Source organism: Festucalex cinctus, chromosome 12 (assembly GCF_051991245.1).
Source record: "Festucalex cinctus isolate MCC-2025b chromosome 12, RoL_Fcin_1.0, whole genome shotgun sequence".
Lineage (NCBI taxonomy): Eukaryota > Metazoa > Chordata > Actinopteri > Syngnathiformes > Syngnathidae > Festucalex > Festucalex cinctus.
In genome coordinates, this window is record NC_135422.1 from 3,622,312 (window position 1) to 3,647,154 (window position 24,843).

The window sequence follows — 24,843 nt, forward strand, 5'->3', positions numbered from 1 at the left end:
AATCGTGAGTTAACTATTGAAGTCATGCGATTAATTACGATTAAATTTTTTAATCGCCTCACACCCCTAATGAAAATTAATATAAACTAATCAAAACTAACTCAATTTAATAAATGAAACTCGAAATAAAATAAAAAGTCATTAAAATGAAGATTCCAAAAGTATAATAGCCCTGCTCTGAGACAAATGTTTTTCTTCAGCTGGAACTAATGCCATAGTCAAGATAGAAGGAATTATGGACAATCAATAAAATAGCGGTTAATGTTAGCATAAAACCTGCAGGCTTTTTGCTAGAAAGGAAATAATGTTGGGGAAAGCTAGTAGTAAAAAAACAACGAGTGATGGTATACTTATTTTGTTTCTCTTCAAAAACAACTCGGCTACACGCTAGATAAGAGATTGCGTTCAACTACTCAGCGGTGAAAGTATAAGCGGGACAATACGAATTTGTTACTCAGCTCCAAATTTGAGCGTCTCGTTTGATCCGGACAAAGCGTCGCTCGCGCATGCCGCGAACGCGCCCACCCAATTAGTTTGCTGTTCTTTCCCCGAAGGCTCCGGCTGCACTACCAAAGAAGACGACTCGACAGAAGAGTCTGGTGACGAGGGAGAAATCCTTGGACCTCCCCGACAGGCACCGGCAGGAGGCTCGCCGGCGCCTCATGGCGGCCAAGCGGGCGGCCTCCTTCCGGCAGAACTCGTCCTCGGAACGAGCGGACAGCATCGAGATCTACATTCCCGAGGCTCAGACTCGACTTTGAGAAGTTAGCTTGAAGGGAAACTCCTTTCCCTTGCTCAGCTCGCCTTGTTTTTTCTAGACTTCTATTCTGTCCTCTTTTGATTTATTTCTCGACGCCATCTGGAACGCCATCCTCGGTGCCCCTCGCCAACGCCATCGGCCTGCAGGATGCGCATCTCGTCCTGAAGGGAGTTCGAGTTCTGTATCGGACACGACACGGGTTGATTCGTTTTCTGACTGCTAATCGGGATGCCACACGCTCATGCATGTTTTTGTTTTCTGTGGTTTTTTCCCAACATTTGCAAAGTGCCATTTTAAAAATGTAGCTTTGGGAAGCTTTCAGTTACAAAAAAAAAAAAAAAAAAGTATTTTAAATGGATTAAGGAAATCGCCAACTCTTTGAATTTGTCGGTATTTGAATTTTATTTCCCAAACTTAATGTGAATTGTGAAAAGTGCCAATCTTTAAGATACCTCAGTCAACGAGCTCCAGCCGTGTTGGAAATGCAGCTTTCTTACTCCTCTTCTTCAACTTCTTCTTATTTTCTTCCCTTTCTTCTTCTTCCTCCTCTTCTTTTTCGTCTTCCTCTTCTTCCTAATCCTCGTCCTTCTTCTTCTTCTACTTCTTCTTTTTCCCGTTCTTCTTCTTCCTCCTCCTCGTCCTTATCTTTTTTTATCCTTCTTTTTCTTCTTCTTCCTCTTCTTCTTCTTCTTCTTCTTCTTCTTCTTCCTCCTCCTCCTCGTCCTTATCTTTTTTCCGTCTTCTTTTTCTTCTTCTTCTTCTTTATCCTCTTCCACTTCTTCTTCCTCTCCTCCTCCTCCTCCTCCTCCTTTTTCTTCTTCTTCTTCTTCTTCCTCTTCTTCTTCCTCCTCATCTTCTTCTTCTTCTTCTTCTTCTTCTTCTTTTTCTTCCTCCTCCTCCTCGTCCTTATCTTTTTTTCTTTTCCTCTTCTTCTTTCTCTTCTTCTTCTTCTTATTATTTCTCTTATTTTTCTTCTTCCTCTTTTTCTTCTTCCTCTTCTTCCTCTACTCCTGCTCCACCTTCTTCTTCTTCTTCTTCTTCTTCTTCTTCTTCTTCTTCTTCTTCTTCTTCTTCCTCCTCCTCCTCGTCCTTATCTTTTTTCTTTTCCTCTTCTTCTTCTTCTTCCTCTTTTTCTTCTTCCTCTTCTTCTTCTACTCCTGCTCCTCCTTCTTCTTCTTCTTCTACTTCTTCCTCTTCTTTTTCTTCCCCCTGCTCCTCCTCCTCCTTCTTGTCCTTGGGAAAAAAATGTAATTCTTCTCCTTGTCCTTCTTCTTCTTCCTCTTCTTCTCCTTCTTCTTCTTCTTCTTCTTCTTCTTCTTCTATCTAAAATCGAGTTTACCATGCACACGTTAAACCCATCTCCCCATACTGAAGTTGTTGCAAGCCATCAAATATTCACATTGACTTGAAACTGAAAACATTGTGCCAACATTTTGCATAACCTCATGACAGTAGAAGAAATGGTAGTTTTGTTCTTATGTCAAAACATGCTGACTGCACTAATTGCACTTGTTTCCCAAGGGAAATGTACAGTAATGTGACAAGAGTTTTTTTTGTTTTTTCTCAACGTCAGTTTTAAACATAATATTTTATTAATGTAGTACCCCACTATGTCCGTAGCTAATTCACAGTGCTTATGCCAAATTGTATCCTTGAGCATGTCACGGTTCGTTTTCATCCAAAAAAAAAAAAAAGTTCAGTTACACCACATGTTAAAAAGTCTCACCAAGTCGTACGATGACTGCAAGCTTGTGATTGCCAGTTTGCCACCAAATGTTGCTTAATATTCATATTCACTCCATATTTGACTACATTTTCCTTTGTAACAACTTTGGTGAGGTTAGCATGTTGAAAACCTGCTGAATTGTGTTGATCACAAATTTCTGTCGGGTTGACACTTAAATGTTACGTGGCTGCACTCACTGAAGCCGCAACATAAAGTACACCTGCACAATCTAATAAAAAATAAAATTTAAATTCTGCCTTGACAAAGATATTAACGCTCAATCTGGACTGACACTGCGGTTTAACAATGTGTTTATTATTGTTGTAACACAAATGACAGCGGTAATACATTTTGCACCATCATGTAGCTAAATAAGAGAAAAAACACTTGGTATCATGTATTACGCTAAATAATATTACCTAAATAATAAGCATTTTGTTATATGACAGTTTCACTCAAATTATTATCTTTATTCGGGCAGAATTGTATTATCCCTTATTCCATTGTGCGGTTCTACTTTTGGACATTTAACGTATAACTTCACATTCACAAAAACTCTCCGTTTCTGATGAAGTCCCAAATAACACGTACGAAACGAGTACTGTACGCATTTTTGCGTTTGAGTTTATTTCTGTGCTGTTGCGCTGACAGAGACAAAATAGAAGGTGAATATGAGGTCAGAGACTGTGTTGACTTTTTTTTCACCAGCGCGACCCTCCGATGGCACATCGCACGTCTCACGCACGCGATGCACATGTTCGACATCAGCGCTTCTTTGCACCCGATAAGGACTTTTATGAAATACATAAACCACATAAACACTCACTGGCCACAACGCAACATTTGGTACATATGCACAATGTAATCAGATTCCGTACTGCTAAAGGCATTTGATCAGTATCAACTAAGCCGTTTAGATTTACATACTTGTAAATAGGGATGTAACGGTATCCAAATCATCACGATATATTATCACGATATGAAGGTCACGATACGATAATTATCACGATATTGTGGGGAGGTTGGCAATACAAAAAAGGTCACAATATTGTAAAAAAAAAAAATAATAATAATTAGGGACGTAACGATATCCAAACATCACGATATGATATCATGATATGAAGGTCACGATACGATATTTATCACGATATTGTGGGGAGTTGGCAATACAAAAAAGGTCACAATATTGTAAAATAATAATAATAATAATAATAATTAGGGATGAAAAACATATCCAAACATCACGATATGATATTATCACGATATGAAGGTCACGATACGATAATTATCACGATATTGTGGGGAGGTTGGCAATACAAAAAAGGTCACAATATTGTAAAAAAAATAATAATAATAATTAGGGACGTAACGATAGCCAAACATCACGATATGATATTATCACGATATGAAGGTCACGATACGATAATTATCACGATATTGTGGGGAGGTTGGCAATACAAAAAAGGTCACAATATTGTAAAAAAAATAATAATAATAATTAGGGACGTAACGATATCCAAACATCACGATATGATATCATGATATGAAGGTCACGATACGATAATTAACACGATATTGTGGGGAGGTTGGCAATACAAAAAAGGTCACAATATTGTAAAATAATAATAATAATAATAATAATATTTAGGGACGTAACAATATCCAAACATCACAATATGATATCGTGATATGAAGGTCACGATGCGATAATTAACACGATATTGTGGGGAGTTGGCAATACAAAAAAGGTCACAATATTGTAAAAAAAAATAATAATAATAATAATAATAATAATTAGGGATGTAACCATATCCAAACATCACGATATGATATCATGATATGAAGGTCACGATACGATATTTATCACGATATTGTGGGGAGTTGGCAATACAAAAAAGGTCACAATATTGTAAAATAATAATAATAATAATAATTAGTGTAACGATATCCAAAAGCCACGATACGATACTATCGCGATATGAAGCTCACGATACGATATTGTAGGGAGGTTGCCGATATTTAAAAAAGGTTACAATATTGTAAAAAAAACAACATTGAATAGCATTTAGCATTAGCCAAAGTAATAACACAACCACTCGTCACCAGATTGACTAGCGATGTTCAAACTTTTTTTTTTTTTTTTTTTTGGTGACAGACGGCGCTACTCGATAAATATAGCCTAGCATAATAGCGCTAAATCTATCAAATAAACATACGGTACAATTTGAATAAACTATTTAACATACAATGCTTCACAAAAATAATGTGCCTTATGTATGAAAATAATTTTGATATTGTGCCTAATAATAATAATAATGGTCCGAAAAATCCGGTATTGTATTACATTGTGCAACTGTACATACTGTTTTTAGGAAAAACAGGATTGACTGTTTTTTTTTTTTAACATCACAGCATTTGTGTATAAAAAACAAAGCTGTGCGTTGAAACCAGACGGCGGCTTTCCGTCAGGTGACGCACATCAACGCCGCTCGTGACTTGAGAGACTTTCAGCACTTTGACAGAAGGAACGTGACGGCGGCCATTTGGCAGAGGCAGACACAATCCCCCTGCTGTTCGCACAGAGGCAGGCAGACAGGAGAGAGACGGGGCCCGGCCCGGCCTGACATATGCTGGCTTCCAGGAGACGCGAGCGGCGCGTTGGGCCCCCAAACCGCTGGCGTTCTGTGCTGTTGTGTAGCTGCGGGGCCGTGTTATGCGAGGATCTCTGTTGGCCGCGTTGGGTATTTTCAGTCTGCCTTTCACGAGGCAAAGCGGCTTATGTAAGATTTTGGGTCCTCGGTGAGATCAAGCAAACAGCCGCACAGGGCCCCTCCGAAAGCTGCTGTTGATAAAAATGTATGGCTGAATCTTGGAACTCTATTGGGCGAGTTTTTTTTGTTTTTTTTCTTTTCCCTTCACGCACGCTACAAAATGGCCACAGTTGTCAAGTAGAATGTAAGTAGATCGTTGCAAATGGCCAGTGAGATGAGGGTCAAGTGAGTAATATCATACTAGTCCAAACACAGCATTCTGATTAACTCATTTAACTCCCAAAAACGTATAAATATGTTATATTTTAAACAGTACCATGCTCCCAAAGATGTATTTATGTGTTTTTGGCTTTGATGCAGCGTCTGAACTGCAGAGAACCGTTGAAACAATGGTAGTTATTACAAAAACGGCCAGCAGATGGCAGAAGAGTATAAGAGATCGAAAACCTCTTTTCCGCACTTTAAACAGATGTGTGAATAATGATGAAACTTAGCCATATTCTAATGCTAATTGATGCAAAATGGAAACAGATAGAAATATTCTTTTTTTTTTTTCTTTTCTTTTTTTTTTTTAATTAGTCAAAATCCAGTAAAACAGCGAAAATGTCCTGGGAGTGAATGAGTTAATAAGGTGTTTGTGGAATATGAATTAAAGCAGCAAAATCCAGCCGTTTTTATCCATCTCAGGGGGCGGCCATTTTGTGCCGCTTGTCGACTGAAAATGACATCACAGTTGCTTCAGGGCTCAGGAGCCGACCAATCACACCTCACGTTTTCTGTGTTTGGTCATGTGACGTTTGCAAGACGAGCCGTGATTGGTCATGACGTGACCTCTCAGCGACTGTGATGTCATTTTCAGTCGACAGCAAGTGCTAAAATGGCCGCCTCCTGAGATGGACAAAAACAAGTGGATTTTACGGGTTAATTCATATTGCACAAATGCAAATTAAATCAAAATACCGTGTTAGAACATAATTGTAAAGAAATTATGTGGGTTGACGTCCCCTTTTATGATTTTTTTTTTTCTTCTTTTTGTGGTGCCCTCACATGTAGTAAAGTAGACAGTCACCAAATGCACTTTTCAGCCATTAATTGAGAACATTAAAACTCATCACCACAATAAGCACACTTACACGGAACCTGCTGTTGATCACAGCTCACACCCAAGCATTCACACAGATTGCCCAACATACAAACACACACACTAATGTATTTTATGGTGAATTTTTTTTGTGTGTTTCCAAATATGTTTAACATGTTTAAATACCTTTTAAGTGTTTTAAAATTTGCATTGTAATGCAACAGTAACGATTCTTAACCAATCAAAAATGAGCATGGTATTTGTAGAAGCGTATCCTTCTCGAATACTGCTCGGTAACAGACGAGCAGCCCGTCGCTACTATGCGAAGATAGCGAGGCCAAGCGTCGTACGCTTGTTGGAAATATTGTCGTGTAGATCTTCCCAAATTTCACCCCATTTCACCTCACATCCTCCGTGGCAGTTTTTTTTTTTTTGGAGGATGCGAGAAATGGAGGAGATCCCCCTTTGGCGGCAAGTCGCTGGCGTGATGATGAATTAATAGCGAGTCAGCCACCGTAACCTTGTGAAAACACCAAGGGCAGGAGAATGATGGTTTCACATTAAAATACCGTGAGGGCAGCAATCCACTACAAAGCGCCATCTTTTTTTTTTTTTTTTCTCTCTCTCACTTATCTGACACATTGTAAAAACATTACTCAACCACACGTCTTTTAGCGCTTTTTGCATAAGCAAATTATCTCTGCTCCATTAACGCAACTCGCCGTCATCCATATTTCAGCAGCCTCACCTCTGGATTTCTCCGCTTTCAACGGAAGAACCAGATGTGAGATGTTTGGAGGGGACATTTTTCTAAATCAAAAACGTTAGAACAGAAACTTCAAGATTTCCTTGAACTTGTGAAACAATTATTACAAGGCAAAATGGAGGGGTGGGAAAAAAAAGGTATAGTTGTTTAGCGAAAACTATTTTCATCTTATGTATATATCTATAAGTGTGGATGAATATAATGCCAAATATTCATGATTTGTAAAGAAATATATATACATAGAGATATACAGTATATAATTCTATAATATGCTCCACCGAAACAATTATTTTCTGCTGTTGCTCATCTTCTGTTGTCACTTGCATTCGGAATATTTTTTTTTTATTTATTTATTTATTTTTACTGATATGATGGCATGCAAACTGATTCTGAATGTAGACTATTTTATATTGTGTATTTATTTATTGTTTTATTTTTCATTTTCATTTTACTGATGTAGCCTACATTTGTTATATTTTTTTAATCTGCCGTTTCTCTGTGTATTTATTTATGTATGTATGTATGTATGTATTTATTTATTTATTTATTTATTTATTCAGTTGATTTTATTTATGGAAAGACCTGCTAAAGGAGTTTGCCTTTTTTGAGTACGTAATTTAATCATTTTTGTCATCATCCAATGTAAATGATTCTCGCGATTAAATTTTTGACAAAAAAAAAAAAAGTTTGACACACTGTGTGGTTCTTGATTGCACAGCAATTGTGATCATTTTAAATTCATTCTTACTGATAAAAGGTAGAAAATGTATTCACACTGTCTTCTAAAACGTGCAGTTCAAGTGAGAAAAAGAAAAAGAGTGCTTTCTATTTTCATGTTATTTTCAGAGTTGTTGCTTAAGTAAGACAAAGTGACTACTTGGCATTTTATATTCTGGACATGGACAGAATAAAATGTTCCCTGTGGCTTGTGTTGTCTCTGGGGGGGACGGAATGAAGCACAAGTTATAATTGTGGATCAAATATTTGAGATCAGACCCTCAAAAAAAAAAAAAAAAATCAAGACTTCTGAGTGCAAATCTCATGATGTCATGTTCAGTCAAAATTAGGAACAAACTGGACAGTGGTCTAAATGCAGCATTTTAAACAACTTCTCTTGAATTTAACTTAAAATGTTTTTGTTTTAACTCCTTAAGATCTATTTCTAGTGGGCACTAAGCATCAACACTTGGTGTTACTGCATGCTAATTAGTCAATTTTCTTGACGCCGTCCCCTGTGGTCGGGCGGGGGTGGTTCTGCCCCCCCCCCCCCCCCCCCCCCGTTGTCTGCTCGGTGGCGGTTGCGTCTTGGCCGCTCCCTGGGCCCCCTGTGGGGTGCGGTGTTGGGGTGCTTCCCCTGGTGCCCGGGGCGGTGCCGTCCCGGCGCGGTCCGCTGCTCCGTGCCCGGCGGCGCGGTTCGGGGTGGGTGGGCCTCCGGTGTGCCCCGTGGTTCCCTCTCCCCTCCCCCTTCCTCCCCCCCGTCGCCTCTCCCTCCTCGCCTCCTCCCGCCCATCCTCCTCTGCCTCCCGGTCCCTTTTCCCTTGTCGCCCTCCCTCCTCCTCTCCCCCCCCGCCTCCTGCCCTGCAGCCGCCCTTTCGCCTTCTTGTCGTCTTCTCCCCGCTTCCCCCGCCCCCCCCCCCCCCTTCCCTGTCTGCCCTGCGGCCCCTCCCCCTCCCTCTCCCTGGGCCTGGGGCTCCCTCCCCGGCCCGGGCGTCGGGCTCCGGGGGCCGGGCGAGGGTTTGGGGCCTGCCCCGCTCCGGTATAACTCCTGGTGCCCCGGGCGGGCCCCGGTGGCTGGTGGGCTGTCCGGTAGCCCTGCTGCGCTGGCTGTCCGCCCATTGTGGTGCCGGGTGGATGAGGTGGGGGGCGGCGGGGGGTGGGGGTGCTGGGGGGCGGGCGTGCCACCTACACCCGCCGGGTTGGGTGAGGCCCCGCTGGTCGCTCCTCTTACTCACTTCACTAGCTTGCACTATACACTTTGTAAATATACACATAGGGCACACAACACATTTCTTGGTGGGGTGGGGAAGGGTGGAAACACCGTCTTCACCCTTCAACTCCCCTCCAATTTTAATGCACCTCACGTCCAAGGGGAGGGGTGAGTTGGGGCGGGGAGCCATCAGAGGGGATGGACTGCAGTGCCTGGCAGCGCTGTGGTCCCCCCCATTTGTGTCCCTGCCCCACCACTTTGTCCCTCCATTCCCTTTTTTAATGCACCACACATATACATATTCATTTTTTGGGGGGGGATACGGGTGTGTCGGAGTAGGGGAAATTTTTTCCCTCTGCTCCGACTCACCTGCTCCCAATTTTAATGCACCACACGCACACACTTGTATATACACTGGGTGGGGCCACATTCACGGTGTAAGGGTAGAGCTCGCCAGTCGGCGAGCTGGCGGACTCAGTAACAGGGTTAGGTGTCACTTGTACTCTGGCGTGACGACCGGGGCCTCTCCCCACCGGGCTCGGTGTTCTGGTGTCCCGCCTTCTCCCCTGGTGCTTCCTCCTCTGCTTCCCCCCTCCCGCCGCGGTGCAAATCTCGCGCGGCTGGAGGTGGGGTGGGCACATCTTCCCTCTCTGCGCTGCTGCCCGGTGCCGGTTTCCGGGGGGGGGTGGGGGGTTCTCGCGGGGGGCCGGGTTCGCGGGGGGGGGGGTGGCGGCCGTCGGGGGGGGGCGGCTTGTTTGGGGGGGGGGTGGAGGTATGGGTGGGTGGGGGGTTGGGTGCTGGGGGTCGGGGTGTGTTCGGGGGTTTGGGGGTCGGGGGTGGTGGGGCCTGGGTCGTGGTGGATGGCGGGTTTGGGTGGGGTGCGGGGGGGTCGTGGGGGGATGGGGGCTGGGGACCGGTGGGGCGCTGTGGGGGCCCGCTGGGCCTCGTTCTGCGGCCTTGGGCTCGGGGGTGTGGGCCGGGGCTGGGGCGGGGGTGTTCCGGGTGTCTGGGTCGGCTCGCTGACCGGTGTCCGCTCGGGTGGCTTGGGGGTGGCCTTGGTGCTGCCGCGGCCTGGGGATTCCGGGGGGGGTGGGGGGGGGGGGGGGGGGGTGCTCGCTTTGCTGGACCGCGGTTGACGGCTTCTCTCTTTGGTGGTGGTCCTTATGCATGCCAGATCCGTCGCACCAGCATCTACTGAAACTCAACAGAAGTACCCTCTCCCTCCCACAGCCCCTTGAATCAGTTGGTGCTGGTGTCTGTGGTTCTCACTTTTCTTTATCTATCCTTCCCTCCTTCCTCTCTTTAGTTTTTCCTCTGGTCACTTGAGATCTTAATTTATTAGAAGTATGAGGTTTCTGGGGTTGGCATAAGACTCCGGTTTTGTAACCACGCAGGAGGGGTCTTGTTGGTGCTGGACTTCACTTTGATGGATTGGATGTACTGGCTTCTATTGATCTCACTCTGCCTTATCGATCCTTCCCTCCTTCCTCTCTTTAGTTTTTCCTCTGGGCTCTTGAGATCTCGCTAAATTTGCTGGAATTTAGAGGCTTCCGGGGTTGGCGTAAGACTTTGATTTTGTAATCATGGGGAAGGCAGGAAGTGTTTGGTCGGTGCTGGATGTCACTTTGATTTACCTTTCTTTTCTCTTTATTTCTTTTTTTTCTGACCTTTTCTCTGGTCTCCTGACCATTTAAATCTCACGACTCTGGCAAGATTCTGAAGTACCTGGTTAAGGCGAAGGGTAATGGGATATTTATAAGGTTTTAGGTGAATGAATGAGTATAAATTTATACGTATTTGCACGCACGCACGCAAACGCACGCAAACGCACACACGCAAACGCACGCACGCACGCAAACGCACGCACGCAAACGCACGCACACATACACACACACAAAAAAAAAAAAAAAAAAAAAAAAAAAAAAAAAAAAGGAAAAGAGCAATGATGACAAGACGTTGAATCGGTAAGACTACCGAATGAACAATTCTGAGCTCTTCAAAAAAAAAAAAAAAAAAAAAAAAAAAAAAAAAAAAATGTTTTTGTTTTTTTTGCTTGCCCCATGTAGCATCCTGGCAACCGTTCCCGTCAATCAAACGTAGCACTGATATTTATTCCTGACAGCTGAAAAAAAATACTTTTGACAAGCATGAGGGATAATGCCTTGCAAAAAAAAAAAAAAAAAGGGCTGAGCTCCAGTCGCCACAACACATGATATAATCTCGCCCCCTGCTGGCGAAACACAAACAATTCTATCTAAAATACCTTTGCGTGAATATTCTGTGGTGTAAAACTATTTACCCCCTCATATATGTATTATTTTGCATGGGTAGTGCTACTGAGGGACTATATAAACCTATGGAATTATGTATACAGTATTATGATTAAATGTAGTACATCTCTACCATCTACTCATTTTCAATACTAAAATCTAAGTCAGCTTGAGCCTATCCCAGCTGACTTTGGGCAAAAGGTAGACTAGACCCTGAATTGGCCGCCAGTCAGTTGCAAGGCACAAGACGACTAAACTTTCACACTCACACCATCACCGCTCTCGACAAATAAAACAAAAAAGCAACGAAACATGAACATCTCTTTTTGATAAAAATATTTTATTGTCTGATTCATCACTTTAGGCACTGTGATAAAATGAAATACTTAAGGCAATTAAAAAACAGTCACTTTTTTTTATTTTTTTATTCTTGAAATGATCTGGAATGTTTTTCCTAAGTGATTGTATCCAAGCAGAGTTGACGTTATAAAGAAGTCAGTACTTATTTATCACTTATGTGACAGCCTTAGAGTTAAGACAAAATTGTGGATGACCAATTTAAAATAGCAAACGGTTCAGTTGCCAGGCACAAACGTACTGTAATTTCTTGATAATAACACACTCAAATATTATAAACCCGCCCGCAAAAATCATCCTTCAGTTATATGGTCCCCTGATTTGACTATTATGCGCATAGTAATTTGATGGACTGGGACTTCTTGACACTTTTTTTTTTTTTTTTTTTTTTGTGCAAAGAGAACCTCTCTTACCTAGTTTGAAGCCTCTTGCGTGACATTACATAAGCGAAGAAGAAGAAAAAAAAATCTGAAAATTCTATGGCCACTTTTACACAAAATACATCATTTGTTTTAATTTATGGCCGTTCAGTTTGATTGTGAATTAAGATTGTTGAATAAAGTTTGTTAATAATAAAAAAAATTACAAAAAAAAAATTCTTAAAACAAAAAACAACAACATTGTTTTGATGCCAAAATTACCACATTATTTTACATATATATTTAGATTTGTAACATTCAACATTAAATAGTAAATATATTGGAATGAAAGTGCACTTTTTTTTTTAAAAAAGAAAATCTGGGTACCGGTTTAACTTCTTCACAACGTGGCAAAGTTTCATTTTTCTCCATGAACCTTGTAACCCCCTCAATTTTGGATGATTTTTTTTCCTTTTCTTTTTTTTTTTGCAAAGAAATGTGTGTTTATCTCAAGAAATTACAGTATGCGTTATTTACAGACATAAGTCAAAGGTGCTTCCAGTTCGAGCTTCATTATGACTCTGCTTGGCGCAGCAGTGTACCAACCTGGAAGATAAATACGAAAAACACAAACAAAACATTTATTATATTGCTTATAGATCCTGAATACAGTACGGTGCATAAGTCTGAATCCAAATAATCAAAGTTAAATCAATTGCGAAGATTTTCTTTTTTTTTTTTTTTGTCCAGCTGTTACCAGGCTACTTACTAATTCCAATGAGGATTCAAAAAGACAAGTGGTGCCCTTATGATGACTATGGGGGGGTATTTTTGGTTTGTTTTGTCTAAAATACCGCAACAAATCAACAAAAATTTTGCACAGTGCAGCACAACTGATACATATTTTCTTACCAGCATCCGGTGTAGAAGCTCAGAAGAGCCCATTGACCTGTTCAGTCTCAGGATCCAAGTCGATGTCATAGAAACAAGGCCTGGTGGGCAGACCGGGGATTGTGGGCATCTAGGAGCAAAATACACCAAAAAATAAATAAATAATTATCCACAGAAAAAAAAATATTGAGGTTATTCATAGGCTAATAATTCTAAATGAAACTTACCGTGCCAACTAGCGGGTAGAGGAAGCCTGCGCCAACACTTGCTCGGATGTCTCTGATTGGCACGACGAAGCCTGTTGGCACACCTTTCTTGTCTGCCTCGTGGGACAGCGACAGGTGAGTCTTCGCCATGCAGATTGGGAGGTTGCCAAAACCCTGTGAGGGAAAAGGAGTTAACAAAAACATATTTATTTGCCACGGCAAAGAACATCTACAAAAGGTTTGTGATTCATCAGCATTACAATAACAAACACATTTCCAGAAAACAAAGCACAAAAGTTGCTGCAGTATTCACAATTCAGAACAGTTTGAATTTATGTTAAAAATGTATTCATGGTCAACTTCAGATGAACTTCGCATCCCTCCCTGCATGGAAAGGAGCAGAATGATATGAGCCGAAGACCTGTTTGGTGTAGCGCTCCACTTTGTGCTGGGCCTCTGGGAGAAGTTCAATATCATCTGCTCCATAAATCTTCTGGGCGATGATTCGGATCTTGTCGGCGATAGGAAGCTTAAAAAAAAAACGAAGGAGGAATATATACGCTAAATGAATCAAATGCGCAGAAGTGGAATTTTCAGTTCCCATGCTTGCACCGTACCTCCAAGTCATACAGGAAGTTGAAGGCGCTCGGGGCCGCCGAGGCTTTCTGGACAGCCTGTCCGAGAGCAAGCGCACCCGCTCCACCCTCGGCCCAGTGGTTGCAACGAACGGCGTCAAAGGCCCCGGCACCTCTGGCCATGCTGCAGACCAGGTCCAGCTCAACGTCAGTGTCGGTCCTGTGGAGCAACAACCATAGAGCGAATGAATGAATGAACGGTTTATTTCGGCTCCATATACAACACAGAAAACAAAATGCAAACATCCTCCAGAATCCCATGAGTCACATAAAATTACAACAAAACAAAATAAATAACAACTACAATCACTTCATATTTCCTAAATGTTTTACATTTTAACACTATAAGCATTATTTTACATCAGAATTTTTTATTAAAACCCAACAAAAAAGTAGGCAGATTCAACGCATCATCATCAGTTCATCCCACAATTGTACACCTAAAACGTTTTTACGTTGTTCCTCACTTTACATGTTTCAAACATTAAACAAACTCCTTAAATGATGTTTCTTTCTCAGGTCAGCTATTTTTTTTACTGCACGAAAAAGAAAGTTCTAGCATTTTGAAATATCCATGAACTTTAAAATAGCAGGCCCAATAAAGAATTAGTTGATTTTATTTAGTCAACTTTATTCATTATACTAATCGTTATTTAATAATTGGGTATATATTTTGTTTCAAATTAGGGGTGTCAGGCGATTACATTTTTTTTTCCGTGTGTTAATAAAACATCAAGTACATCAGGTGAGCTATGCTAAAGCAGCTACTAGCTAGCATTAGCCACCATCTGCTCGACGGCCATCTTGACAACAAACTTTTAAATTAACTCAAAATTAACGCACTAATTTTGACACAGTTATTTTAAATACATTTCCCCAACATTCAACAATAACTTAGATGTAAATAGTTCCTTTCCGCAGTTCCGATAGCCCATGTTTGTTAATAAAACATTAAGTATGTCAGGTGAGCTATGCTAAAGCAGCTACTAGCTAGCATTAGCCACCATCTGTTAGCCGGCCAACTTGACAACAAACTTTGAAGAAATGAAGAAGTACTTACTTGAAAGCATTGACAGCCACCACCACCGGCACACCAAAGTGTTTGGCATTCTCAATCTGTTTTCTCATGTTGCTGCAGCCTTTCTCCAGCAGCTCAAGGTTCTACCCACGTGAACACAAACACACAAAGCTACGTCTGGTTGTTGATCTGTGTGCAATGTTTCAAGGTAGCAACAAATAGTAGCTTCTTTTGTATTCAACAAGCACACACACACTATACTATCCCACATCATATATTGTATTCTTCATCTGTTTAGGAGTTTCAGATTATAATGTTCTCTTATAGGGAGAGAAAAAAAATAACGTGAAATTTAGATGTAAAGGAGAAACTAAGCCTACATTAGACTGAGTGGGAAACATTGTTAACTCATCCACTCCCAGCCTTTTTCACATTTCGCAATCCCGTTCGCTCCCGGCTGTTTTACTGAATTTTGACTGATTTTGCAAGGCCCACAGAATATTGTGTTCAATTGCTATAAAAGCATGGAACCTATCAAAAGAAAGATTAAAGTCTTCTTTCATCAGGAAAAAAGTATGTTTCTATCTGTTTCCGTTTTGCAGCAATTAGCATTAGAAGAGAGCTAAGTTTCATCAGTTTTCACAAATCTATTTAAAATTGTAAGTAATTGAGCTTTTTTTTTTTTCTAGATGGCCCTGGTTGATCTCCTTTGATCTGCTGCCACCTGCTGGCCTTTTTTGTACTAACTATCATTTCTGAAACCGTTCTTTGAGAGGCTGCATCAAAGCCTTCTGTATGTTCTAGCATAAAAAAAACAAAAAAAAAAAAAAAAATACGTATTTACACATTATTGGGAGCAAATGAGTTATGCAGCAGTGTACATTACCTCCTCAATATATTCCTTTGGTAGCGGCATCCCGGCAGTAACCTAAAATGAATGAATGAATGAATTAATAAATAAATAAATAAATACATGAATAAGAGTGAATGGTTGTTTGTCCACTGTTTATGTGTATTGTACTGTTTATTTTATATTATATATGTATATATTAGGGGTGTGAATTGCCTAGTACCTGACGATTCGATTCGTATCACGATTCACAGGTCACGATTCGATTCGATACCGATTAATCCCAATACAAATTTATAAGTCGATAGTTGCGATTTTTTTTCATTCAAATTTAGAAAATACTAATCAGTAAGCTTGTAGAGTGTAAGATTTATATGAAAATGTATTATTTATTTATCTGAAATTTCAGTCTTATAGAGGTTGTAATCTGTTTCATGTTTGAACAGCATTAAAATAAAATATTAAGGCTTAATGTTCCGTTCATATAACATTCTTCCATGCTCAAGGTGTGAATCCTAACCCGAAGTCAGACGTTTTGTTAAATATTTTTCCATTAAAAATGGAAGTTTAAAAATCGATTCTCACACAAAAAAAAAAAAAAAAAAAAAGGCAATGATGATAAGACGTTGAATCGGCAAGACTACCGAATGAACAATTCTGAGCTCTTAAAAAAAAAGAAAAAAAAAAGAGAATCGCGCGATGTAGTATCGCGATATATCGCCGAATCGATTTTTTTTAACACCCCTAGTATATATATATATATATATATATATATATATATATATATATATGTGTGTGTGTGTATGTATATATATATATATATATATATATATATACATATACTGTATATATAAGCACAAAAAAAAAATTGTATATATTGTATATATCGTGTTGAGGGAAAGCACACCGTTGGCCCCCCGCCGTGCATCTTGAGGGCTCGGACCGTGGCCACCAAAACGACCACGTGCGGCCTCAGGCCGGAGTATCGGCACTTGATGTTGAAGAATTTCTCCATCCCAATGTCAGCGCCAAAGCCAGCCTCTGTCACTGTTTGGCACAATGAGATTCAAAACTGGAGGGGACGCCCAGCTACGCTGCCAAGAATAAATTAAGAGACCACAAACACAACAACATAAACATGAACCATTCTTCTCCACTTACCAACAAAGCCCTCTGGTCCAACCAGTTTCAAAGCAATTTTATCAGCCAAGATGGAGGAGTTGCCGTGGGCGATGTTGGCGAAAGGGCCAGCGTGGACAAACACAGGGGTTCCCTGGAGAATTGCAATTACGTCAGGTCGTCTGCATGCACTTTTCCCTTCACTCAATCGAGTTAGTCGCAAGTCGGAGCTTCATTTTCACCCACCTCCAAAGTCTGCATAAGATTTGGCTTGATGGCGTCTTTCATTAGCACAGTTAGTGCGCCACATACACCCTAGATGACATCAAAACAACATTGTGATCGTGTCACTTGTGATGCACAGCATGCAAATTTACAGTAATACCTTGACTCCGCTCAATAATTCAAATTAATCGTACATCAAACCAATAAATAAATACAAACATCAACCTAGCGATAGCTTATAAATGAAAAACAACATGAGTAAAGGGAGCACTGTATTCCTATTTTTGGTACTCGATGCTCAAATCCTGACCAGGTCTTCAGTAGTGATGGGCTGTCCACCACGACTGGTGGCCACCACCATTTTTGCTAGCCGCTCGCGCATGTCCTCAAGGCTGCTGGTGAGGGCGAGCACCGCCATGATTTCACTGGCTACCGTGATGTCAAACTGGGCCTGGGGGGGGGTAACAGACATTTAGAAAATCATGGATTAATCCTCTTTTTTTTTTTTTATCTGTACAAGTACTTCCACTCAGTGTTTTTTTATTTTTTTATTTTTATATTTACCTCTCTTGTATAGCCCTTTTCAGTCGGAGACTGTCCAATCGTGATCTTCCGGAGGAATCGATCATTGGTGTCCAGCACTAGAGGTACGAAAAACAGCAATAATCAATAATGAATCAATCAATCAATAATGAGTGATTAAATTAAATTAATAAGTTTATTTAAATTAAATGTATATTTAATTTAAATTATTAATAATAATAATAATTAACTAATTCAATCCCAAAAACGTGTAAAACCGTTTTTAACACTTCCTTCCCACCTGAAAACGTGTTTACACGTTTTATGTTTTGTTTTTTGTTTTTTGCAAGGCTTTGTATATAGAGTATAAGAGTATAGAGAGTATAAGAGCCAGGGCCATGTTGCAGCATGCACTTTTTGTCAGTGTTTTTACCAGGAATGGGAATATGCATGAAACCTCGCTATATTCTAATGCTAATTGCTGCAAAACACAAACAGATACAAATACATTTTTTTTCCCTGATGAAAATAGAGACACTAATCTTCCTTTTGGTGTGTTCCATGTTTTTATAGCAATAGAACAGAATATTCTGCGGGTCTTGCAAAATCAGTCAAAATCCAACAAAACAGCCGGGAAGCAAAGGGGGTTGCTTCAGTGAAAATGGCTGCCAGTGAATGAGTTAATATATCAATTTAAATAAAAATGTAAAATTAAATTTGATAATATTACTGAAAAACAATAAACATGACTGACTTTGGAGGATTATAATAAATACTTTGGGTATGTTTTCACCTCTCTGCCATGTCACTGAGCTTGGGTCAATGTCCAAACGGGCAAAGCGGCTGATCTCATCCTCAGTCAGAGTGGTGGGATCCGTTTTGTCGATGCCTAATTTCTAAAGAGAAAAGTGCAACGTATGAGTGTGAAAGAATTGCACTGAAACAGTGAGACTAATTCGAGCAAGTACTTTCAGTCTGTTGATCTGGACCGGGGAGAACTTCCTCTGCCCTCCACTTAGGGGGACCAAGCGATTGTACAGAGCCTTGAGAAGCACACAAACACAACGGCAGCAGTGATTAACATTCTATATACTCTATATACATATTTTTTTTTTAAACAATCACAAAAAAAAAAAAGAGAGGAGCCACCTTGTCACTTTGTGTGGCCTCATGGAACATGCGGGCGTCAATGGCAGCAGCCACCAAGTTATTGGATGCTGTGATCGCATGGATGTCCCCAGTTAGATGAAGGTTGAACTAAAAAAAATACATATATATATATATATATATATATATACGATGTATATATGGCTGGTGTCACCAAATATGCATTTCAAACCACTCCAAATGTGGGCCATGAGCCAGTTGCATATTTGTGACTTAGGCTAATGCATTAACAGTACTGCTCTAGCGCCATCTGGTGGCAACCTTTCACCATGGGAACAATTTAAAGTGAGTTGAGGAGCTTCATATTGTGGCCACTATAGATAATCAATTGGGGTCGGTCAAATACTCACAGATTTTTGCTGTTTGAGATGGGTTTTTTTGTTTTTTTGCTAGACTGGTAGAATTTTAAAGTACCTCTTCCATTGGAATGACTTGAGAATAGCCCCCTCCTGCAGCACCACCTTCAGTCATAAAGAAAAACTCGTGAGTCATAAAATATGTGCTACTAAAAGTTTAAATCTCAGCAGTATTTCAATTTGCTCAAAGATCACCTTTAATGCCAAACGTGGGTCCCTGCGAAGGCTGCCGGACGTTAGCGAAAACATTCAGCTTCATGTGGGCTCCCAGCGCTTGGACCAGGCCGATGGTGGTGGTGCTCTTTCCCTCCCCCAGTGGAGTCGGAGTAATACTACATATGGAAAATCAATTAAAAAAAAAAAAAAAAAAAAACATCTTTGGGACACTTAAAACATTTTTAAAAAACGTATTTACGCGTTATTGGGAGCAAATGAGTTCAAAAAGCATATTTGTGAAAAACTTGCGAAGTTACCTTTAATACTTCAAAAGTATGTTTGGATAACTATGTTGTACATTTAGCCAAGAACAAGCAGACATTTTCAAAATCAATACATCAAATCAAAGAGCAATGCGGCGGGGGTAAAAGTAGAAGCATACCCGGTAACCACCACATATTTGCCATCTGGTTGCGCCTGCAGCCGCTTGATGATGCTCAGTTGGACCTTGGCCTTGGTTTTACCATATAGGTCCACCTCATCTGACAGCAGACCAACTTCTTTTGCAAGACGATCGATGGGCTTTGGCACGCAGGAGCGAGAAATCACAATGTCACTGTGAGAGTACAAAAAATACAAATAAAAAATTGCATTAAAACCACATCGTCGGATTACTGGTCCAGAATTGAATGTTTCTCTCTGTTGATTCATATTAGGTGACAAACCTTGGCACGGGCTTCTGGAGATTGAGTTTGGTATAAGAAATAGTCCACTTCCCTGGTTGATGGCTCTCCAAGAAACGCTTTGCACTCAGTACTGTGTTCTAAAAACACACACAAAATATATATACACTTTTGCCTTTCACAAAGTCACTGAAAATGAAGACAATTTCTTCACGTGTGCAAAATGATTCAATTTAGTAGTTCACCAACTTGCCATGAAAAATGAACCTTACCGCCATCAACATGGCCACTGTCATGGGTCCCACCCCGCCAGGCACTGGCGTGATGAAGCTTGCTTGCTCCTTGGCCGAATTGTAGTGCACGTCGCCCACAACCCGCTTGCCATTGGGTTTGCTGTTGTCTGCAGAAAATACAAATATTTCAAAAAAAAAAAAGAAACAAGGCATGTGAAAATGTAAAAGGGAAGGGAACCTGAAATGAGATTGATGCCACAGTCTATAACTACTGCTCCTTTCTTGATCCATTCCCCTTTCACCATCTCTGCTTTCCCAATGCCAACGACAAGGATGTCGGCCTTGCCAACCTAGACGCAAGCATAAGAATTAAATTATCAACAGCAAAGATATTGCAGTAATAACATAGGTGGTGTCCTCAGTTTATGTTCCTACAGTGGAAAAAAAATAATAATTGTATGAAAACACTTCTAGGCCAGCAACTAACTTTTTTAAATCAATCTAGTGAGTTTAGTTCATGCTAAGCTGCTAAAGATGTGCAGAATCTGTTCCACATTGCTTTCCCAGGAACACATTCACGAAATCAACCAGGCCGAACATTACCAAAGACATGGTGCGGGTTCGAATGTTGTAAAAGCAGCTTTTTATCAACGGGTTGGAAACTTTTGACATGAGGTATCTGCTTCCATGCTGATAATATCTAGCTGAAATCACATTGTCTCGTCATTTTAATAATGTCATTCTCATATGGTTTGTATATAGGGAAGGGGGTGGGGTGGGGGGGTCATTGGACTTCAGCTTTTTTGTGTTTTTTTTTTTTTATTAATTTCTTGTGCCACACGGTATTGCTATGCTGCAAACTGCTTCATTGAGCACCGTTGAATTTTAAACATTATATTTGTATTATAAAAATGTGCCATATTAATTAATTTTCTATACTTTTGTTTAATACTTTAAAATAATCTTAATACATAAAATAATATTCTCTTTAATTGTATTGTTCTTAACAAAATTGATCAACTAAATTTAATCAAATAAATGATTTATTTTATGTAAAAAAAAAATAAAAAAAAAGATTATTTACAATAAATCAACCAATTTAGTACCACTAATAGTTTTGATACATTATATTTCCCCAAAGAAAACAATGATAAATAATTTTAAAGAAAGACATTTACATGCCAATATAGTATTGTTCTTAAAACTGCATGAAATTAATGGCAATATTCTATTCTTCTATTTTCTACTTCCTGATTGTATAACAGCCACACGAGTACTGATACCTTGAAAATACGGCCCAGTATCTGCCCGAAACCGATACCTGTTATCGGTACCTAAAAGGCAGGGCCCCAGGCTATACTTCGCCCACCCTGATTTAAAGAATACTTTAGAGCTGCCATGTAGCAGTTGTTACCTCTTCAGCCAATTCCACAGTTCTGGAATGACATGTGGTGACGGTGGCGTGGTTCCACAGCAGAAGGTCATGCATTGGCGCGCCTACAATCTTGCTGCGACCTATCACCACCGCCCGTTTCCCTGCCACTGACACACCTGGAAGGAAGCGGCAGAGGTCAAATTGGCAGACTAATCAAATTAACAAAACATTTTTGTCACTTTACAGGATGTTCAGCGATGTTATCTTGCTTGTGTTTACCAGTCTGTCTGATCAGTTCCATACAGCCATTTGGAGTGCACGGGATGAAGCAGTCGCTCAGGTCTCCACGAGACAGCTTCCCAGCATTTATGCTTGTAAGCCTGAGAACAGGATACAACACACAAAACATGTGCATGCATGGAAAAGCTAGAGCCTAAATCGGACAAAATCGGGCTGTTTTCTTGTAGTCTGACATAACACGGAGCTAGCTGAATCACATTAGCCAGAGCTAATTAATAGTGCATATTCAAGTGAATCAAAGTAAAGATGGAGTTCTGTGCTTACCCGTCGACATCCTTCTCCGATGCCACGGCATTCGTCACCTTCTCTGTGTCAACCTTGTGGACCGAATCTAAGGGCAACTGGACAATGAGGCCGTGGACAGAAGAGTTCTCATTCACTTCTGTGATACTGTGAAGAATCTGAGGGGAAAAAAAAATTAAACGTGTACTTTTCCATACTGTCTCACATTCAAGTGTTGACATGCAAGCCCTCGTCCTCACCTCTTCCTCAGTTGCCGTGTTGGGAAGTTTCAAGTGCGTGGCATTTATTCCAATCTATCCAACAAAAACAAAGAGGTCATAATAGACGTGACTGCAGACGTCTTACGGGAGAGCGGGAATGAAAACACTTGCCTCCGATGCAGCCTTCATCTTCATGCCAATGTAGAGATTGGAATCATCACGATCTCCAACCTAATGGAGACACGCAACATTGCTTTAAGAATGACAGAAAACTGACTTCTGTCATCCAGATCCCGCATGGTAAATCATGTTCGCATGCAGTAGATGATAAAAAAAAAAAAAAAAAAAAAAAAAAGAGTGCACAAAGAAACTGATTATTAACCTGTAAAATCACTAGACCAGGTTGGAAGTTGGGGTCCTGAAGCTTCATCTGTTCTACATCCTTCTTCAAGCTCTCCCTCACCTGCCTGAGGGAAAACAAAAAGACAAAACAAAAACACAAGTAGAATGTACTTGATTAATCTTTGTTGTAAAGAAGAGTTTTATTACTATATTTTTAGAAAAAAAAAAATCTGTTAGGGACATCAAAAACTGAACTGGGATATGCAGTAGTCAGGTTTGTTGTACCATATTTCTAATTAATACATTTACGGTATATCTATATTATATACTTACATATATACTTATTCTAGGTTGTACATGCAAAATCAGGCAACCCACCAAACAATGATCTTGTTGCTTTTTAACTTGAATCACTTAATGGTGAGGGAAAGTGGGAACAAAGCTGATTTTCATGTTGAGGGAACAGATAAGCCTAAACTAAGTCAAGTGAGCCAATCAAAGGTCAAACGCTGGACTTCTCTGGAATTTATCGTACTTTACAGCAGTCAAACTATTGTTATCATTTTCTCCATGTGAGCCAAGCTCAACACTGGTTGCAATTGTTCATTGTTATCTTATCCACATCAGATGAGAATGGGAGACGGAGCATGACTTTAAAAAAAAAGAAGAAGAGGTCAACTAATTTAACTAGGCTGGAGTGAGCGTGATGCTGCACGAGTTGCACACAGCAAGTCATTTAATGGCTCTTGATTGCACATGCATGACAGCATTTACTCATACCAAGTTATGAGAGAAAATATCCATCTTCTGCTTGCTATGAATGTGAATTAAACCACATGTTAGTTGATTGTATTAATTACTCAGAAAATAACAAATTGTAGATGCTCACCAAAAAATGAATATCTATCAATCACAAACCCACAACAATGAAAACATCATCATCAACAGTAAAACTTGCAAAGAAAGAGTATAACAAGACTGCCTGTTTTCATTTTTAAAAATGTTGATAACAAGTAAAGGGAATTGGAATTTGAGGGCAAAGTTGATTTAAATTGAAAGCATCTAGAGATAGAATTTTGTGCAATATGGATGTCCTTCAGGTTCTGTAGTTCTCTATTGAGATTCAGAAACGACTTTTAAAGCAAAAAATAATGTACAAATGTGATTTTGTATTAATGATAACTTTGTGAGATTTGTTGAAGATATCCTGGCTTTTAACTTCGCCCGAAATAAACTATTCATTTAGTAATTGAATGTTTCATGGCAAAACTATGAGTTGAAAATCTACCAGACACATTCACTTAAAAGAAAAGAAAAAAAAAACATGTGACTGAGGAAATCTAATTTAAAGGCAACCTGGGACAGTGCCAGATTTTGTCATGCTTCTCAGTTCTTTCGTGATGTAATCGATTATTAGCTATTGAGTGCTTGGCTGCGAGGTCTTGTGACCCATACGACGTGCAACTATAAATGTTCTGTTTTTCACAAGTGATGTTACAATTATTGCTTGAAATGCAATTTAATATCAAGCGTCATTGTGTTGCGAAAGACGACACTAGCAGACAAATGTTTCAGATGAACTAACCATCTGACCAAGAGGACAAAGATCAGGTACACTAAGTTGTTGTTACACAATACTGCAACATGTACAATCGCCCATGGCACAGTAATGCCTGTAGTAGTCAGTATTGTATAACAGTCGTTTTTTTTTTTTTTTTTTTAATCCCTCGGAGGGCAATCTACACCAGATTATGACCTAATTATTAAGAACAGTATTAAGTCTGACGATATTCATACACGTGGTCTGCACCTTGCAAAAGTAGACACATTACATTACATTAACTTTCATTTATATACTGCAAATGTGGTTTGAATAAATGCACGACATATCCAGGTATGGTGCGGAAAAGTCATTTTTACGGTGCATTAAATGTGATTCGTTTAGCTCGTGCGGCTGCTTAGTTAGCCAGCAGCACACATGACCATGCCGCGCTGAGCTAGTTAAAAGTCAGCCCATTAAAACACGACATGAAAACACACACAAAAAGAAGACTTACGCCGAAACCTCCTTCCCACTTATGACTTGTGCTGGCATCTTGGTGAGTTGACACAGACCGCCCGAATCTCGTTTCTTGCACAACACGCACTGCTTTACAAATATATGCCTCAAAACTTTTTGCACGTAAAGTGAGAAAAGTGACGTAAAAGGCTCTCCTCAACTATCCGGATTGTACTGATTTTGACCAATGGGCTTGAAGATAGGAGAAAGAGGTGGGGTTATGGTGAATCTGTCAACACGTGACAA

At 40.2% G+C, this 24,843-nt stretch overlaps 2 protein-coding genes across 5 annotated transcripts in view; one reads left to right on the forward strand and one right to left on the reverse strand.

Moving 5' to 3' along the window:
• Positions 1-3,866, forward strand: part of dlgap2a (discs, large (Drosophila) homolog-associated protein 2a) — a 139,760-nt gene extending 135,894 nt beyond the window's left edge. For all 3 annotated transcript variants that reach the window (XM_077538347.1, XM_077538348.1, XM_077538349.1), the window contains one exon: positions 555-3,866. In XM_077538347.1, coding sequence (XP_077394473.1) covers positions 555-761 — 207 coding nt within the window. In that variant the 3' untranslated portion in view covers positions 762-3,866. The remainder of the gene's footprint in view (positions 1-554) is intronic.
• Positions 3,867-11,622: 7,756 nt separating this feature from the next.
• mthfd1b (methylenetetrahydrofolate dehydrogenase (NADP+ dependent) 1b) lies at positions 11,623-24,781 on the reverse strand. Of its 2 annotated transcripts, none has more exons than XM_077538482.1 (28): positions 24,596-24,781; positions 22,579-22,663; positions 22,368-22,427; positions 22,236-22,289; positions 22,018-22,154; positions 21,733-21,833; positions 21,493-21,629; positions 20,317-20,428; positions 20,118-20,245; positions 19,888-19,985; positions 19,605-19,778; positions 19,202-19,338; positions 19,065-19,111; positions 18,633-18,740; positions 18,452-18,526; positions 18,277-18,379; positions 17,526-17,602; positions 17,272-17,412; positions 16,983-17,051; positions 16,779-16,890; positions 16,525-16,664; positions 15,654-15,695; positions 14,810-14,910; positions 13,732-13,909; positions 13,536-13,643; positions 13,136-13,288; positions 12,930-13,038; positions 11,623-12,623 (listed from the first exon to the last, which is right to left on the reverse strand). In XM_077538482.1, exons 1-27 carry the CDS (start codon positions 24,631-24,633, stop codon positions 12,949-12,951), a joined length of 2,805 nt encoding a protein of 934 aa, XP_077394608.1. In that variant the 5' UTR covers positions 24,634-24,781; the 3' UTR covers positions 11,623-12,623; positions 12,930-12,948. The 2 variants fall into 2 exon arrangements, with proteins under 2 accessions (XP_077394608.1, XP_077394609.1); XM_077538483.1 differs by having other exon boundaries at positions 22,579-22,659; positions 24,596-24,723.
• Between the last annotated feature and the right edge of the window lie 62 nt (positions 24,782-24,843).